Source organism: Brachyhypopomus gauderio, chromosome 7, assembly GCF_052324685.1.
Source record: "Brachyhypopomus gauderio isolate BG-103 chromosome 7, BGAUD_0.2, whole genome shotgun sequence".
In the NCBI taxonomy this organism is placed as follows: domain Eukaryota; kingdom Metazoa; phylum Chordata; class Actinopteri; order Gymnotiformes; family Hypopomidae; genus Brachyhypopomus; species Brachyhypopomus gauderio.
The window spans coordinates 14,181,169-14,198,442 of record NC_135217.1 but is presented as its reverse complement, the minus strand read 5'-3'; the positions used below and the strand labels follow the sequence as shown (position 1 = coordinate 14,198,442).

Here is a 17,274-nt window from a genome sequence, read left to right as displayed (position 1 = left end):
CATGCAGAAGACCACTTCTAGGCACTATGGAGATGCCTGTGGCAGAGGCCTGGGAAATTTAAGAAAAGTATACCATCTAAAATGGTATTAAAAAACATCTTCTGATTTACTTCAATTCTTCCAATATCCTGAGCAAAACTCCCAAAATTAAACAACATTTTTGGTCAGAATTTCCAATGTTCTGAACTGTTTTCTGCACTCATATATTGGTCTGTGTAGTAGACTGGTGGAAAAATAAACAAGATGTTGAAGTTTGATTATGTTCATTGATTCATTCATCATTCAAACTTAAATTAATATTTCTCATGTTAAATACTGAAATGCGATTAAAATGCGATTAATTTCGATTAATTAATTACAAAGCTTCCGATTAATTCGATTAATTTTTTTAATCGCGTCCCACCCCTAATATATATATATATATATATATATATATATATATATATATATACACACAAATACATAAAGGCAATATTTGTTATTTCCTAATGTTTCTCCATGCTAATGACCCCCCCCCCCCCAGTCCCCAACCATTCCACCCCAAAGAAATTTAAACACTAGCCACAGCCTGCACACAGCACATATACTCTAAAATTAGCTCAGTCATGGAGACCCGAGAACCATCGTATGTCTCTCTCTCAGTCTCTCTCTCTTACCCCTCCTCTCTCCGTCACCTCACTAGGTCATGTTGCTGTCAGCTCATGGCAGGATGGGTGGGTAAGCACAAGGGGGCGAGGATGTGTGGGCGAGGTCAGGGAAGGGAAAAGCCCCAGCAGTGCACTTTTCCCTCACACACCCCGCTGGCGGGGACACTGAAAGGCGCCCGCTAACACCTGCACATGTCGCGCCCCCCCCCTGGCATTCCTCTGTGATGGAGCCGGCACTAGCGGAGGGTGGAGAGGGCACCGAAGGACGCTCCTTGCTGGCCAGGTTCGAGCGGGCGCTGCGCATTGTGGTGCGTGAGCTCCACGTGGACGTCGCCACCTTCAAGAGGGCCGTGGAGCAGCGGTTGGAGGATGCCTGCAAGGACACAGAGCCCCTGGCCGGCACGGTTGCCAATCTCCAGAAAGAGAACCAGGAGCTCAAGGAGAGGCTGGAGGCTCTCACCTGCCTGGTGGAAGCACTGCCTGGAATACAGACCCAGTCCAGTCCCATTAAGAACCATGATGTCCAGGCTCAGACCGGCCAAACCCAAACTGACACTCAGAAGCTGGGGGGTCATTGCTACAGTCCATGTGTTGCATCCCCCATAGGGGAAGCTGGAATGGATGATCAGGCCAGTACATATTCCGGCCCTGGATCTGTGTATGTAGATTCAGTATCTACCTCTTCACGGAGCTCTACCACGGCATCTGTGGCCAGCACTATTATCATGGATGCCAGTTATCAGGCCAGTGTAAGTTATTATTTATTTGTGCAGTTTGTGCTTCAGTAAGTTGATGTCTTAATAATCAGTTAACTTTATCTGAAAAACAAAAATGACATGAAATGACAGGGTGATCTCTGGTGTATTGAAAATATTCAGGAAGAAGACAACATATGTCTTGAACCATTAAAAAAAGACATAGATCTAAACGTGTTCAGGGCTAATTTGCAATTGTTTGAGTGTTTCACCGATTTTCACTTTGTCTTGTGTTTGAAAACTTTTGAAGACTTCTGTTTTCTGTGTAAATGCATGTTTCACAGACCAGCTTTCTCCAGTTTCAAATATACACAGACTCCACTATTCTTGCATAAATCTCAATGTATGGCTCACACTCTAGGCTCTGCAGATCTTCCTCACATTCTCTGTGGGTGTGGCCTAACTGCACATCCACAGGCTGTCAGTGTCATTCACCAGGCCTCTGGCTTTGGTGCTCAGGCTATCTATGTGCTCACGCCACCTCTTAGCTGACTGCTTGCACTGCAGGCAAGACGGTGACCTACAATCATGTTTAACCGTCTTTACTGCTATGGGCCTACAGTACAAAGACTGCTGCATTATTACACTTGATAGTGTGTTCTAAACGTGACAAGCTATGATTAAGCAATTTGAGCTCTTTCAGTTGATAAATTAGAGCTGTCTGCGTGTCTCCATGCCTGTGGTCTTCACAGATGTCCTGTGATGATCAGTCTCAGAGTCTCTCTCTCTAGCAGCCCTAACAAGCCTTAGATATATTTTTAGAAAGCCTGATTGATGTCTCCCACCCCATGAATTAGTTCACAGTCTCTAAAATCCAGAGTAACCAGTTTTTCTTTTTTACCTTAGTTTCCTTAAGCCAGCCATTTCCCTTCCCATTATAATAGTGACTGAAGTTGTTGATGTTGCTAATGCTGTTTAGATTGATGACTTTGTATTGCAAATACTGATATTGCATGTGGAAGGAGGAAGAAACTTTGTCATCTGTGACTTTCCATTTGGGTAGTAATATAATTCCTGGATTAGACAGCAATGAAAATGACATTTATGTTCTATGTTTGTGTGAATGAATACTCAACACACTTCTGCTTTTGCCTGTATGCTTTCACCTTCAATCATGTTGCAACATAGCATTTCCAGAGTCAATAAGCTTAACAGTAATTTATTATCTAATACATGAGGTTATCGGATAGTAAGAAGAGCAATGTTTATCTCTGGAGGAGGACTTTGTCTAGAAGAACTTTTTTTGTACTTCTGTCTCACACTACTGTCTCACTTTTGTCTCACACTGCTGTCTCAACTGACAGTCACACTTTCAGGAAAACATAATCCTCGAGCATTGAATTTGTACATAAATATCTAGGCTAAAGAACAAGATTAAGTAATTCCACATGGTGTACACAATGCACATTTAAAATTTGTCATATTAAAAATGAAACCCTAGGTTGTAATAAAATTTAGAACAAATTTAGACTCCAGAACGTTCTTTAGAACTTAAGAGGGGGAGTTTCCCTTAGCTTGACACACTCTGAAATTTCCATTTGGGTTGCTGTATCCTATCCGTCTTTCCTCATGACCAGCTGTTCCCAACTGCACAAACAACCACTCACACAGACACATGCACGCACACACACACACACACACACACACACACACACACACACATGCACTCTCATGCACACACACGAAAACTGCTTTCCTGTTTATGTATTTTCAAAGTTGTGAGTATTACTGCAAATAAATGGTCTTTTGGCTACATTTACATATAATGGTGTCCTCCTCCTCAATTACCAAAGAAAATATTTTGGCTCTTTCAATTTCTCAGCAAGAAGCTCAATTTCTAAAGCTTAAAGTCAAGAATGATTCAAGCTGTGGAAAAATAGAAAAGTGAAAATACTTTAATTTTTCTATAAATATCAGAAATCTAAAATTTCTATTCATATAAATAGGCATGTATGTATAATTACATTCTGCTTATATTTAGAATCTGCTGCAAAGGAATAAATGTTACTGCTGCCCAGTGAATGTTACTGAAATGTACATGGTCAGAAATAGACCTACTCAAGGCACGTAGAGATGACTTGAAAACCATAGCAGTTGCTCCTTGAGGTCTCCCAATAGGATTCCAGTGTTTAAAGCTAATGAATGCACACTTAAATAGTGTACGTTCATAGACTATTATAGGAATTCCGCTTGCACAAAGAAGACAATTCTATTGAACAAGTGGTGTCAAGAACTATTATTTGATTGCAGCAAAAGCAACAAATAATAATGAACAGCAAATAATATCTAGCTAATGAATTAATGCATAGGTTACAGGAAAACGGTCCCACTGGCTTATGTTATGTAAAATCACAGTAACAAAATCTTATTATCCCTTGCTGTACTGAAAATACCCTGCAGTTCAGTTTCCCTCCACCCTAACTGTATATACCTCAGGGCTACAACGCTTTCGTAAGGCTGTATGGAAATGTAGCCCCTGGGTTATTTATAGTTTGCTAACTCCCATGCATGTGTTTTTTCACATGATCATACTTTCAACTCTGATCACTGTCTGATATAATCACACCTGGCATCTTTTTCAGCATTAGTATTGTTCTACTCCTTCTCAGTCTTGAAACAAAGGCAAGATCTCCCCCTGCTGGTTGAGTCATGAAACAAGTCTTTTAATGCACTGATTTATTTCACACTGGTTACAATGTACCAATTATATGCACATCAGCAATATGTATATTGTGCTTCTCTGCTCCTGTAGACATTTGGTTGTGCACAAAACAATCTGAATTAATATACATGTTTCAGCTAATCAGCACAGCGGCTGAGGAGGAGATTGTGAATGAGGAAGAGGAAGATGACCCATTAACTTCAGCTGGACTGGAGAATGAATGTGAAAAAGTGTCAGGTGAAGAGCACACAGTTTGTGTCACTGCATCCATCACCTTTAACAACAGCTCCACACTAACGTAATTGCTGTTGCAGTTCTTCCTAGCTTAGATCAGATTTAGCCATTCTAGGACTCCTTTTAGACCCAAGTCCTTTCTCTAAACCTTCCTTCTTAAAGATCTCCCTCTGAAGGAGTGTTTCATGTTTAGAATACTACTTTAGAGTACTTCTATGTGTGCATGCAGGGAGGTTGACTGATTGATTTGAACAGCTGAAATGGACCATGGTGAAATCTTATTTGTTGCATACAAAGTCAAGGATTTTTTTCTTAGAGTATCTAATTTTGTTGGTAACTGATGTGTCAGAATGTAACATGTAACATGAAGCCTTCAGATTTTCATTAACTAACCATGGTACATCTTTCTTGTACAATCAAATTTGTCTCAAGAATCTGAAGAAACAGTGTCCCTCGTCAATAGCCAGCATGTAGATTCGTTGATCATGACATCTCCTCATCCACCTCTCAACACAGAACCTAGACCTCAATCATCTTTAGGAAGTGGTGGGTGAAATTTTCATTCATGCATTTCACTCTCTCTCCTGCTTTCAGTATCTGTCTTTCTTTCTCTCTTCCTCTGTTGAGCTCTCTGTTGTAACATTCAAATGGTAACTATTTTTCCTTTCACATTCTCGTTACTGCTCTTGTCTGTCCTTTAAGAATATTCTGGATACTCTGGATACTCCTCAGTAACAGAAGAAGTGATGTCATCAGTAGCCAGCCAACATGTACCCATGAGGCCAAGGCAGCATATTGTAACTGCCATGAACAGAGCAAGAGATCTAACTATTCATAAGATATCCACATCACAAAAGGCTGCAGGTGATATCCATACCCAGACTGTTATAACCAGCTTTAACGATACCCAGTCCATGATGCAACAGACTTCCCTGTTTGAACAGTCACCTGCAGATTCTGTCCTGAAAACAGGTGAGTAGTCTACAAATATTTCTGATATCATTAAATCATTTCATTCTAATTTAGGGGCTAATTCCTAGATATGGAATAACAGAAATGACCTCTAAATATGATGGCTACTTGCTTATTTCAGAGACCCAGGAAGTGAAGACAGCAAGCAACAGTGAATCTATTCCTGCTGGTTTGGTGGCACTACCACAGACAACCGAAGATGTTAAAGGCAGAGCATTAAACCCAATGACTCGGAAGACTTGGAGAACACAAACTAACCTAAGCTCTGGTTAATTACATAATTCCATCTTGTAACTAGCAAATGAAAAGAAATTGCACTTTTGTGCCACTTACATTTTTCTTTTTTTCCTTTGTTTGCACAGTGAACACTCTTTTGTTGATTACTCAGTCTGCTCATTCTGTTTTGATTATATTATTCGATATTCTGTTTTTGATTTTTAATCTAAACAGAATATTCCTCAGAGGAGCAAGAAGGAAGATTTCCGATCTCTAGTCATCAGACCCCAAAAGCAATTGTGGCAACAGCCCTGCAACCTATCGGTGACTTGACTGATCCCAGAACTTCAAGGAGCCTGAGAACAACAAATAAGTTGAACTGCATGACTAACGTGATGCAACAACTACAGCTTGACCAGTCAGACATTAAGGAAGAGTCTTCTTTTAGGACCGGTGGGTTTAAGATCTTTCTAGGTTTATTTCAGTTTATCAGTTTTCCAAATATTCTTTATAATTACATTTTACTCTCTTACAATCAGAAAATACTTTCGAATCTCAGAAAGAGAAATCTGCAAACACTCAACTACCTGTCAATACTGAAAGTATTGTATTGAGTCCTAAACTTCTGCAATCAACCAATCAAACCGCTGTTCAGCCTGTCACTATGGAGGACCCAAGACCATTCAGCAAATCAGCTTCAGATGCAACTACATCTGCAAACAATAATTTAACCCCTGTGACAACACCTATTGATCCTGAAACAAAATTATCAGAATCCTCCTTTAGAACTGGTGAGCTTTTCCTTTTCCTTTTGTCTTGGATTGTAAAATTCTGGATATTACATCTATGTAATTTTATTGAATCTCAATGCTCATTGGTTTTTAAAAAGTACTGCTCAATAGTTTTTTCTGCTTCTGTCAGAGCGGTTGCTGTCATCACAAGTTGTGAGGTCAATGGCCAACATCCAGTTTGACTTGAATCTCACATCAACACCACAGCAACAGGTCCGCACTATGACTATACCCATGAGCCCCAAGTCTCTGAGGTCAACCAACCAAAGCCCTACTCCGTTCAAATCATCATCAATGCCTGCTGTGACTGAATCACCATTTAAAGCTTCACCTGTTGCTATGAGGCGGCGAATACCTTTCAATGTGTCTACTCCTGAGTTTACAACATCTGTAACCAGCCAGCAACCATCACAGACATCTGATTGTTTCACAAAAAACTTGGAATCTTTCCATAGAGATGGTGAATACATTTTTAAAATATTTTTTTATAGTTTTCATTTTTTCTCAGTTTTCATTTTTTGTTTGTGGTTTATCACATTTAAATAGTTTTTGCTGTTTCAAATAGATCCTTCAGAAGCAGCCAGATCGATAAGTCAACAGGCAGAACCAGTTGCTGTGCTGACAAAACAACCTGTGGGCAGTATGACTGTTCCCATGAGCCCCAAAACTCTAAGATCAACCAACCAAAGCCATATTCCATTCAAATCACCATTTACATCAGCAACCCAATCTAACCGCACAACTGGTAATTAATTCAATGGGGTTTTCTCTTTTTTTAAGCTATTGATTACTCCATCCACTGATTACTACTGGCTTTATTGAAAAAAATGCAAAATGTTAAATATTGTAATTACAACTGTAATTAAACTAAGTGTACAGTCCCTGACATAAGTTCTGTCAATTATCCATGTTGTGGAAACAAAAGCTTATAACCTGACTTTAAATTTATCGATTGGTTTTAGAAATGACTCATATGAAAGTTGAAACCCTCGCAAATGAGATTTAATTTACGAAAATAAATTTGCTTTACTGCAGAAATATTGATCATTTAATGAACACAGAAAGGTCAGATTTTGGCAAGACAAAAGTTTTGTTGCCCACAGAAAGTAAGGTGAAAATCAAACAAATAATTCACTTCATATACAAATATATGCTTCATAACACTGGTGAATGACATTGTGGTGCTATTAGAGCTTTATTTAATATTTTGTATGACTTCCATGAGCTTGAAGTACCGCATTCATGCTCATGGATCCATCCTGCTGCAAAATTTGACCCCTTTTATGATTGGGAATATAAGATGTAGCTTATACTTCTTGATATTTTAGGCTATTGATATTGCCTTCCACCTTGCAAATGTTTTGCACACCCCCATACTGAATGTAACCCCAGACTATGATCTTTCCACCACCAAACTTGACTGTTTTCTGGGTGAATCTTGGATCCATACAGCCTCCAGTAGGTCTCCTGCTGTATTTGCGGCGGCTGTGGTGTAATTCAACTGAAGATTCATCTGAGAAATCCACCTTCTGCCACTTTTCCAGCATCCATCCATTTAGCAGGCTGTGGGCCTTTTTTTTAGTGCTGGCTTCTGGGCACTGATTCGACCACGGAGGCCATTTCGAGACAGAATCCTACAAACTGTTTTAGTTGACATAGGGAATTGAGGTGACCAGGCCTGGTAGAGCTCTGCTGTGGTGGAAGGGAACTGGCTTTGGATTTTCTAACCAACAAACGTTCCTCCCGAGCAGTTGTCTTTTGGGGTCTACCGGACCTGGGCTTGTCAAAAACATCTCCAGTCTCTTCAAATCTTTGTACTTGACTCTGAGACACATTAAAGGTGCCAGCCACCTCTGCAGTGGATTTGGTCTTCAGCGTCTTGATAATCAAGGCTTTGGTCGCAGGATGGATTTTTGGCACACACTCACTAATTAACCAGTTAATTATCAGTTAGTGAGCACAGGTGAGGCTGTAAACTAGGATTGGGTGCATTATATGACAAGGTGACAAAACTTTTGTCTTGCCAAAATCTGACCTTTCTGCGTTCATTAAATGATTTCTGCAGTAAAGCAAATTTATTTTCGTAAATTAAATCTCATTTGGGAGGGTTTCAGCTTTCATAAGAGTCATTTCTAAAACCAATCGATGAATTTAAAGTCAGGTTATAAGCTTTTGTTTCCACAACATGGATAAGCGACAGAACTTATTTCAGGGACTGTAGATTATATAATCTTTATCTAATTTTTGCATTGTTTTTTTCCTGTATTTTGTGTCACCAGACTCTGCCCTATATCAAGAATGTGGCACCATATCTATTCCTCGGTCTCCTGTTTCCTCCATGACAAGAATAAGCCCTCAGGTTCCCAGAAGACAGACAAACTCTGCACAAAACAGAAGTGCTGGTCTTAACCATGCCCAGACCATTGCTCATTCTTCTAACGTAACCTTGCCATTTGTCCACAGTCCAACCACAGCACTGTGTAAGGCCAAGTTATTTTCCCTTTACCACCTTGCTTTTCAGTTTGTCCTTTGTGTCTTTATTGGACAGTTAACAGAAATAGTTGATCTCTTGCCCAATCAGATTCCTCGCCAGCACAACAGGGAGTGAAGTTAGCCGTGGGGAGTCACCTTGCAATTTCTCGTGCTTTGTCACAACCTCAACTGTCGACTGGTTTTATAAACAGACATGCAGAATCACCAACTGAAAGTGGTAAATAACATGCATGCTTCCTAGTTCAGGTAGAACAATTTACAATAAACAAGTTATTGTTTCTATCAAGACTTTCCAATTCCTTGCAATATCACTGCTTGCAATTTTACAAATTATCATAAGTGAATGTTTTTTTCAACATCAATGGAATTATAATCTTTTTTGTTTTTTCAGAATGTTCTGGCTATTCGTCAGTGTGTTCATCTGTGTCTCAGGAAGTGAGGTCATTGGTAAACAGTCATAATGTAACTTTCACCAAGCCTGCTGTGTCTTCTATAGCTTCCATGAGCCCTAGAGCTCAGCAGAGATCAGCCAATCACAATTCAGAGCGGTCTTCTGCATCATCTCAAATAGGTGCTGCTCCTTTCCAATATAGGAACCGTGTAATGGTGTAATGTACATCACTGGTATATCATCAACATGTTATAGTATTCTATACCATGAGATGGTTCCCAATAAGCAAAACTCAAATCCTAAATTCTTCCTTTTTATCCAATCAGATTTGTCTCCAGGTTCACAGGAAGTAAGATCACAGGGAATGTCTCGTGTTTTTTCACAGCCTCAGCTCTCAATAAGTTCTCTGAGTAGAAGAGCAGAATCACCTTCTGGAAGTGGTGAGTTCTGGATTTTCCCCGTCTTTCTGTATCTTTCTTTCCCTCTCTCTCACCCACTCTCTCTGCATTCATCACTCTGTCACTCTCTTTTCTCTCTTCATCAATACTTTATGCACAATAGCACAAATTAAACCTCATTTTCCCTTACTCATAACTGCCTTGTTATCTTTGTTTTTATTCTTTTGGGTAGAATATTCTGGATATTCCTCAGTGTCACAGGAAGTGAGGTTAGTTGTAGATGGCCAACGTAACCATGCATCTGTAACCACAGCAACGGCGCAACCTCCAGTCAGTTCTATGATTCGCATGAGCCCCAAGCCCTTCAGAAGATCAACCAATCCCAGCTCTGCCCTCTCTAATCCCTCCCCACCATTAAAGTTGAAGGTGTTTGGCCAGTCAATACCAAGTACTACTAACCCATATCCACCATCTTCTAAAACTTCCACTACTTCTGGTAAGTAACACAGACACTTATTTGTCTATCTATCCATCTTTTATTTCCCTCTTGTCTTGATTTTAATTATATGTACAGTATGTATTGCTATTTACTAAACCTCCCAAAGCTCCAGAATACATGAGTGTTTCCCAAACACTTATTAATGAAGAATTTCTATTAACAAAGAAATTAAGTTCAAGTGATATTTAGTAACATAACTTTTCAGATTAACATATGCCATAAAGGGAACAAATTTTAGATGTGTAGGCCTAATTTAAATTTAATAAGAGTCACATCAATATTTACATCAATAATAATTATATCAGTATTAGTGTTTCCTACATCTGAGTTTTCTGATATCCAACCAACCATGATCACTTCCAACCTCACCAGCATGCTACTGCCAACAGTATCCCCTGATATTATCCACAAATCCCTTTTTACTGATGTGAAAGCTAATTTGTCTAAGCAAGTCTCTAACTCACAATGTTGAATTGGTGATGTTTATGAATTAACAGAGCCACATATACATGAAAATGTGAATAAAGTAATATATCACTTAAACATTGCCTTTAAGATTTTACATGAGACCCTTGTTCTTATCTCGTCCAATCAGGGAATTCTATAATGCCACAGGAAGTGACATCACCAGTCAGTAGGCAAAACATATCTATGTCAGGACAAGAGCTGTCCAGCACCAACATCACTCAAGAAAACAAAATCCCACAAAGCCCCAAGGCCATCAGCAAGCCAGCCAACCTCACTCAAGCGCAACTTAACTCTGCACCCCATTTTAACCCTTTGCTGTTCTGCCAGTCAGCAGCAGATACAACGTCTCCTAAACCAATCACAGACTCTCCCAGTAGACCAGGTGAGCTAAACACAGCTCCATTACCTACTAATTAAACAGCCCTAAATCTGTTTTATTCTGCTGTCATTGTCTGAGTTTGTTTGTTTTTCTGTTTACTCTAGTGTCTGCTGTGAAGCCATGGACCTCTAGCCGTAAGATAGATACAAGCTTATGTAGTTCTAAAGGTTACCTCATATTTTTTGGACAATATTTCCCCCTGCTTATTGATGACACCTGGGTGTCTTGTCATGTGTTTGTAGCATGGTACTGATAATAAATATTGCATATTCTTTTTTTTGTCCTCAGACAAGGGTTCAACCATGTTTTCCAAGCCAACTCCTTTCTCTGATTCAGAACCAATCAGTCAAAAGTAAGGAATGCAGCATGACAATATGTATTTCCTAAATGGTTTTTTTTTCTTTTATAAGCAGAAGCATAGATTTTTTTTACTGCAAGAGGTTAAATAACTTCTGATGTAAGAAAATCATTAAGGTTTATGTTTTTTCCAATTTTATTGCCAGTTTCATCCAGAAGTCTGAGAGTGTGCATGGTGGGAGGAGTTTGGTGAAGTCACAAACTTTGTCAAAGAACATGTGCTTCCAGAGCAAGCAGGCTTTATTTGAACAAATGAATTCTGAGTGTGCCAAGTTTCTACATTTGACAATTATCATTGTAACTATTTTATAGATATTTAATGCACTGCATAGAAACTGTGTCTGAAATGGCCTTTGTCTCCTCAGTACTAAGAATGCTGAATCAAGGCCTAAGAATCCTGAATCAAGGCCTAAGTTAAGGAGATCTCAGAGCTTTAGCACAGCCAGTGCCAGCAGCATCAAGCAGCTTCTGTTGGAGTGGTGCCGCTCCAAAACCATCGGCTACCAGGTCAGCCAAGGGATGCAATTAGATACATACATATATGTGGATGAGCATGTTTGCAGTGTTGTTTTCTCTATTGTTGTTTTGTTCTCATTTTTGCTGCCTTTCTAATTTTGTGGCCTGGCCATTAAATGTTCAGTACAGGAAAAAAAATCCTTGAGACCTAACACTGTCTGTGTGTCGGTCTCTTCCCCATTAACCCACTGCCACTCCCTCAGCACATAGATATCCATAACTTCAGCTCCAGTTGGATTGATGGAATGGCCTTTTGTGCTCTAGTCCACTCCTTCTTCCCCCATGAGTTTGAATACAATGAGCTGAACCCAGCTCAGCACAAACACAACCTTGATTTGGCCTTCACAACTGCAGAGTAAGTGCGTGTGTGTGTGTGGGGGGGGGGGGGGGGGGGGGTGGGGTGGGGGGGGGTAAATAAGTGTGAATATCTACATGTATTATTATTATTTAAGTGCAACTATTATTATAAATAATATTATTATGTGCAACTATTTGTTTCTTTAAAAATTATTCTTATTATTATTATTATGTACATACTTAGGAGTGCACATACTGCACATACTGTTGCTTTGAATATCTGACCTTAGCACTTCCTGTCTCTCTCCCTTTCAGAGAGAAAGCAGACTGCATGCGCTTGATCGAAGTGGATGATATGATGGCGATGGGAAAGAACCCTGACCCCATGTGTGTATTTACATATGTGCAATCCCTGTACAACCATCTCAAGAGATTTGAGTGACTCCTCTCACCTACGTTCTCCTCCCACAAGAATTTCCACAGCGGTCCTTTTATTTATTTTCTCTTGCTTCATATTTCTGCTGTTGTTAAACACTGTTTGTTCAACAGACTACAAGTCACTTGTAGTTGTTGAATTTGCTTTAGGCTGATATCGGCCACCTACTGTGTGATGTCACATTATTGAAAGATGGTTAGTTGTTTTGAGAAGTGCTATAGCTCAGGCGTGAACCATGTATCTTCTTGTAGTATGGTAGTTATAGATAATGCATGCAGTAACAGCTGATACGTGCTAAATAATGCTGATAGATAGGAAACACAAATGTTTTTGTTCAGGAATGTACAATTGCTTTGCAAAAGGCTGTGATTGCCATCACATTTCAGACTGTCTGGTCCAAGCTGGTAATGTGAATTTCACACAAATCCCCCATTCATGTGTGCTGCCTGTCTCCCTTGTTTGCATATCTGAGGAGACCAGCTTCTTGAGAAAGAACAAATACAGTGAATGATGCATCTGCTGTAGCTGTAATGTGTAGTGGGAAGCATCCTGGCCTGTAGTTAACCATTATCAGAAGCTACTGCTTTGAAATGTTACATGGCCATGTGCTTGTCATTTGGGGAGCACCGAGCACCATGTAAAGTTATTCCATGGAGAGTGACGACTGAGAAGTTTCAGGCTTTATAATGACACTTAAGCTGTTCTATTTCATAGTTATTACCACTAGACCTTTGACTCATTTCATAGTATAACATGCGGTAGAGTGAGACCATGAAGTGGACTGTCAAAAAGGCCATAAAAAGGTCAAAGTGTTTCTAAGGTAAAAGATGGGAAATTTGTGTATTGGAGAGAAAGGTTTAGTGCATTGTGGGGAAGGTTGGAGATTATCAGTGGCTGCAAGGATTTTTCAAGGAAGCCATTCACTGCGATAGGACTTGTGTTAAGTGCTGCACCAGAGGATATTACAGCGAATTATTTTTGTCTTAGCTCTGTAGGGCAAGACTGGGACAAACTGGGTGATCATCATGATGCTATGCATCATAAATTTAATACTACTTCTGTGTTTTGATTATGAGTCATAATGAGGAGGTATTAGGCCACTGAATGTAGTTTTACAGCAACTAAAATGCATATGGCAAAAATATGATTTCCCCCAAATATTCCCAATAAATTTATCAATAAATTATTGTTCTGCAAATTATTGTTTCTTTTGTGCCTTCTACAAATTAAAAAATATTGTACTGTTCATGGATTTTTCACATCGATTAAGAACAATTCAGAAATTTATTTTATATTGAACACAGTTAAGGTGCTTTTAAGAGTGAATTCACTAAACGTATCGTGTTTTAATACGTTTTTAGCTAAAGTTAAAGTTAAACTTTATCTGATGTGTTTTGTGTGTTTCACACCCTATTCAGTCAGTCTGCTCTGTGATTGTCGTTAATAACACCATTAATGGGCCGTTGAAAAGCTCTGCTGTCCGCTATTTGAAGTTCTGTGTATTCCAGGAGCAGGTAGCCTTCTCGGGTTTAATTATGGTAATGAGTTGAAAGAAGACGAGGAGTTGAAAGAAAACTAAAGAGAGGTTGCTTTTTAAATGTTACCAATATTTTTTTATTATCAAAAACAAATTCAGGTACCATCAAACGGGGTTTCGCTAAAATAATAATTTAAATTAAATTGAACACATTTAACTACTATCTGAAATTAATGCTTGTGTGTATTAGTGTGCTTGAAGCAGACCTCAGGTTGACAGCAAAAGGGGTTCATGACGCTAAAGTTATAGAGCACATAGATTAGTAAAGTAATCAAATAATCTTTGGTTCAGATTACTGTCCAGTCGGGCGCACAGTTGTCCATATTAATCCGCCCAAGTAATATCAGTCTTCAGATAATAATTTACCCCAGGATATTAGAATAACGAACCCATAGAAGAGGATCGGATTTACCGAGGATATAGCAAGCTATTATCTTAATCTATGCACGTGTTTACGTTTTGCATGTTTACAGTAAGGTTATTTTCATTTTTATGACATTGTCTTAATAAGAGAACTCAGTGAATAAGATTATGAAGCAAGCCAATCTTTTTGTATACTATTTTCATAGTATAGGCCTAATATTGTCACAAAGGACACCCCTTCAAGAAGAAGTGTATCCTTCAAGAAGCCAGAGGACAGACAAAAACATTAAATACCATAAGCCTTTGATATTCGAAGAACGCACGGGTGAAAAGCGTGGTGTTTTGCGTGACAAAAGACCAACGATGACATAATTACTCTAGGATATACATCAGACAACATCCGTAGCCTATCTCTGCTTTCCTGTCCACTAGGTACCTATTTGAGAAGGTTAAAAAGCTGTCAGACGCGCTGGTGAAGAAGGGTCACTCGACGGGGGGCAGGAGGGTCGGGGAGGGGAGCGGATCAAAGCCGCGACCACCACTCTGAATGGCTGTTAGGTCAGACAAAGTCGTTCTCCACAGGCAGACACAAGGTACTGGTGACACATACGCCAACACCTTATTGAAAGGCGAGGACGCTGGGGTGTGAAAGGTTAGTGTATAAAGTAGGTCGATCTTGGAAAGTTCTACATTTCAGTGTTGGGCGTAGACAGAAAGGGAACCTCTTTCTGTTTGAGAGGACACGCAAGTAAACCACAAGATTTTCAGGCCACAGGATTTATGGCTTTGTTTGTGGATCAGACGTTTGATTACGTTCATAAGGTGAAGCAAGATGGAGAGACTGAATTTATCTTCAACAAAACCGATGTCCAGTTTACAGGTGAGCGCATGGCATTGCTTTCTGATGGTTTATTTGAATTATGCACATTTATACCAGGCACATTTGGCACATTTATACCAGGCACAAGTTTCTTTGCCAGTAATAACTTTTAGTTAAAGAAGAGACCACCAATCCTTGATTATGCACAACAAGTTGAATTCTGGATTGATTCGCTTCATTAACTGCTACTGCATAAAACTTGTAGGCGCAGTCGATGAGCAGTCTGAAATCCATTCATCTTTTGTCTTCAGATTCTACAAACGAGCAGTCGACATCCTCTCCGGAACCAGACAGGACTGGGCACAGTGAAGGACAAAGAAAACGAAAAAGAACGATTTTTACCCGTGCGCAGTTAACCGAGTTGGAGCGCGCTTTCTTGGTAACCCCATACCCAGATATAACTCTACGCGAGAGACTTGCCGCTCTCACGTTGCTTCCGGAGAGCAAAATTCAGGTAAGCTAGACTAATTATTTAAATATTGCTTTATTTTTTACACCAAATATCTTGCATATATGTATATATTGTTGATATTTACATACATCATTACTAACGCTATGTACTTAAAGATTTGTTTAATTAATTAGCCTTCTCTGTGGACAGGTGTGGTTTCAGAACAGACGTGCTCGGAGCATCAAAAGTGGCAGGCTAACCAGACCACTGAAGAGAAGTCCAGCTAAAGCAGTCAGCTCTAGTTGTAACCTAGCAACCAGCTTCTTTCAGCCCAACAGCACTTTTCCAACTTCTGCTGTTCCAGAACCGAGTCCCAGACCCAAAAGGTACCAGGCATCCAACAGAAACAACCACCACCAACCACAGCCATGTAGCCTGAACTGGACTGGGCAAAGCCTACACTCCTGGTCTCAGAATCTGCCCCATCCTACACCACCTGCACCACCCATCTCTCCTGACCTACCTGGAGTGCTTCCCTGGGGGACCAGACCAGCAAATCCACCCAGCACTCCATCCATGTCCACAAGTCAGATAGGGATGCAAGTCCACTCTTCATCCCAGCTCCAGTGGAGTGAGTTCATGCAGACTGGAACCAGTACAGCTCTGTATGGAGGAATTTCAGGGCATGCAGGTAATATCAATCCAAGCAGGCATTCCTCTGAGCATGTGTCCCAGATGGTCCCATCACACTCTGCACAAGGCTACTTGGAGGAGCCCGTGCATAAACAGAGACAGCCTGTTGGACATTTCTCCCAGACCTCTCTAGGAGACATCTCTGACCTCATATACAGCGCTGCTGTAGTTGCCAATTTGGCAGACTTCTGACTAGACTTCCAACTCCACGTAAACTGACGTCTGGCTTCCAATCAACATTTGCCACTCAAAACCAATATTTTTTTGTAAGATCTGTATATATGCTTATTTTTAATGATAATTTTAAGGTGGCACGGTGCACAGTTTCAGAGTTGTGTGTTAGCTTGATCTTATACCATTAATGTCATTCAATTTGTCTCATTCCACAGTATTTTGAAGCAAATTTAGAAATACTAAACCTCAAAAGTATTAGTTTCATCAGGTATATGTAGTATAATCTGATCACATTCACAAAGACTGATCTTAGATATTCCAGTGTGTTTTGATAAATTATATGTCCCAAGCTTTAAATATGTAATGTTATACTTGTCATTATTCTGTGTTAATAGTTCTGTTTATATACCTTATTTCTGTTGTTTCTGCACAATTAAAAACTTACAAGACAACAGCTTATATTGTATATTTATTAAACACACACTCTCTCACCCTTCAGTGTTTCCTCACATGCCTTCTGTTTTGCTTTGTTTTCTTTAAGCATTCTGGATTTTTATTATTCTTGTTTGCACGTTGATTTCTCTGAACCAATTACTCTGACTGTATGAAATGAAATCTTTAGATTGGCGGACTCACAGTTTTGATTTAATTATAATTTAACCATCTCATGCTTTCATAACATTTCAGAATCATGTTCAAAACCGGATGCAACCAGATAAATGTTA

The 17,274-nt window shown here is 39.6% G+C and overlaps 2 protein-coding genes across 3 annotated transcripts; both read left to right on the top strand.

Moving 5' to 3' along the window:
- The first annotated feature begins 750 nt into the window (after positions 1–750).
- On the top strand, positions 751–13,709 carry LOC143518992 (uncharacterized). Of its 2 annotated transcripts, XM_077011964.1 has the most exons (21): positions 752–1,396; positions 4,202–4,301; positions 4,731–4,844; positions 5,001–5,270; positions 5,392–5,538; positions 5,721–5,939; positions 6,026–6,277; positions 6,408–6,737; positions 6,843–7,022; positions 8,557–8,757; positions 8,859–8,987; positions 9,162–9,341; positions 9,488–9,601; positions 9,792–10,055; positions 10,654–10,908; positions 11,010–11,072; positions 11,194–11,257; positions 11,409–11,525; positions 11,628–11,769; positions 11,982–12,133; positions 12,391–13,709. In XM_077011964.1, exons 1-21 carry the CDS (start codon positions 872–874, stop codon positions 12,515–12,517), a joined length of 3,945 nt encoding a protein of 1,314 aa, XP_076868079.1. In that variant the 5' UTR covers positions 752–871; the 3' UTR covers positions 12,518–13,709. The 2 variants fall into 2 exon arrangements, with proteins under 2 accessions (XP_076868080.1, XP_076868079.1); XM_077011965.1 differs by lacking the exon at positions 11,409–11,525 and having other exon boundaries at positions 751–1,396.
- Positions 13,710–14,991: 1,282 nt separating this feature from the next.
- sebox (SEBOX homeobox) lies at positions 14,992–16,890 on the top strand. The gene is made up of 3 exons (XM_077010678.1): positions 14,992–15,291; positions 15,543–15,745; positions 15,893–16,890. The coding sequence occupies exons 1-3, from the start codon at positions 15,192–15,194 to the stop codon at positions 16,565–16,567; spliced, it is 978 nt and encodes a 325-aa protein (XP_076866793.1). The 5' UTR covers positions 14,992–15,191; the 3' UTR covers positions 16,568–16,890.
- Positions 16,891–17,274: the final 384 nt, after the last annotated feature.

Coding starts and splice junctions, on each gene's coding strand:
- LOC143518992 (XM_077011964.1), top strand. CDS start 872: ATGGAGCCGGCACTAGCGGAGGGTGGAGAGGGCACCGAAGGACGCTCC. Junction 9,602..9,791: donor AGAATCACCTTCTGGAAGTG/GTGAGTTCTGGA, acceptor TCTTTTGGGTAG/AATATTCTGGATATTCCTCA. Junction 11,770..11,981: donor CCAAAACCATCGGCTACCAG/GTCAGCCAAGGG, acceptor CCACTCCCTCAG/CACATAGATATCCATAACTT.
- sebox (XM_077010678.1), top strand. CDS start 15,192: ATGGCTTTGTTTGTGGATCAGACGTTTGATTACGTTCATAAGGTGAAG. Junction 15,292..15,542: donor AACCGATGTCCAGTTTACAG/GTGAGCGCATGG, acceptor TTTTGTCTTCAG/ATTCTACAAACGAGCAGTCG. Junction 15,746..15,892: donor TTCCGGAGAGCAAAATTCAG/GTAAGCTAGACT, acceptor CTCTGTGGACAG/GTGTGGTTTCAGAACAGACG.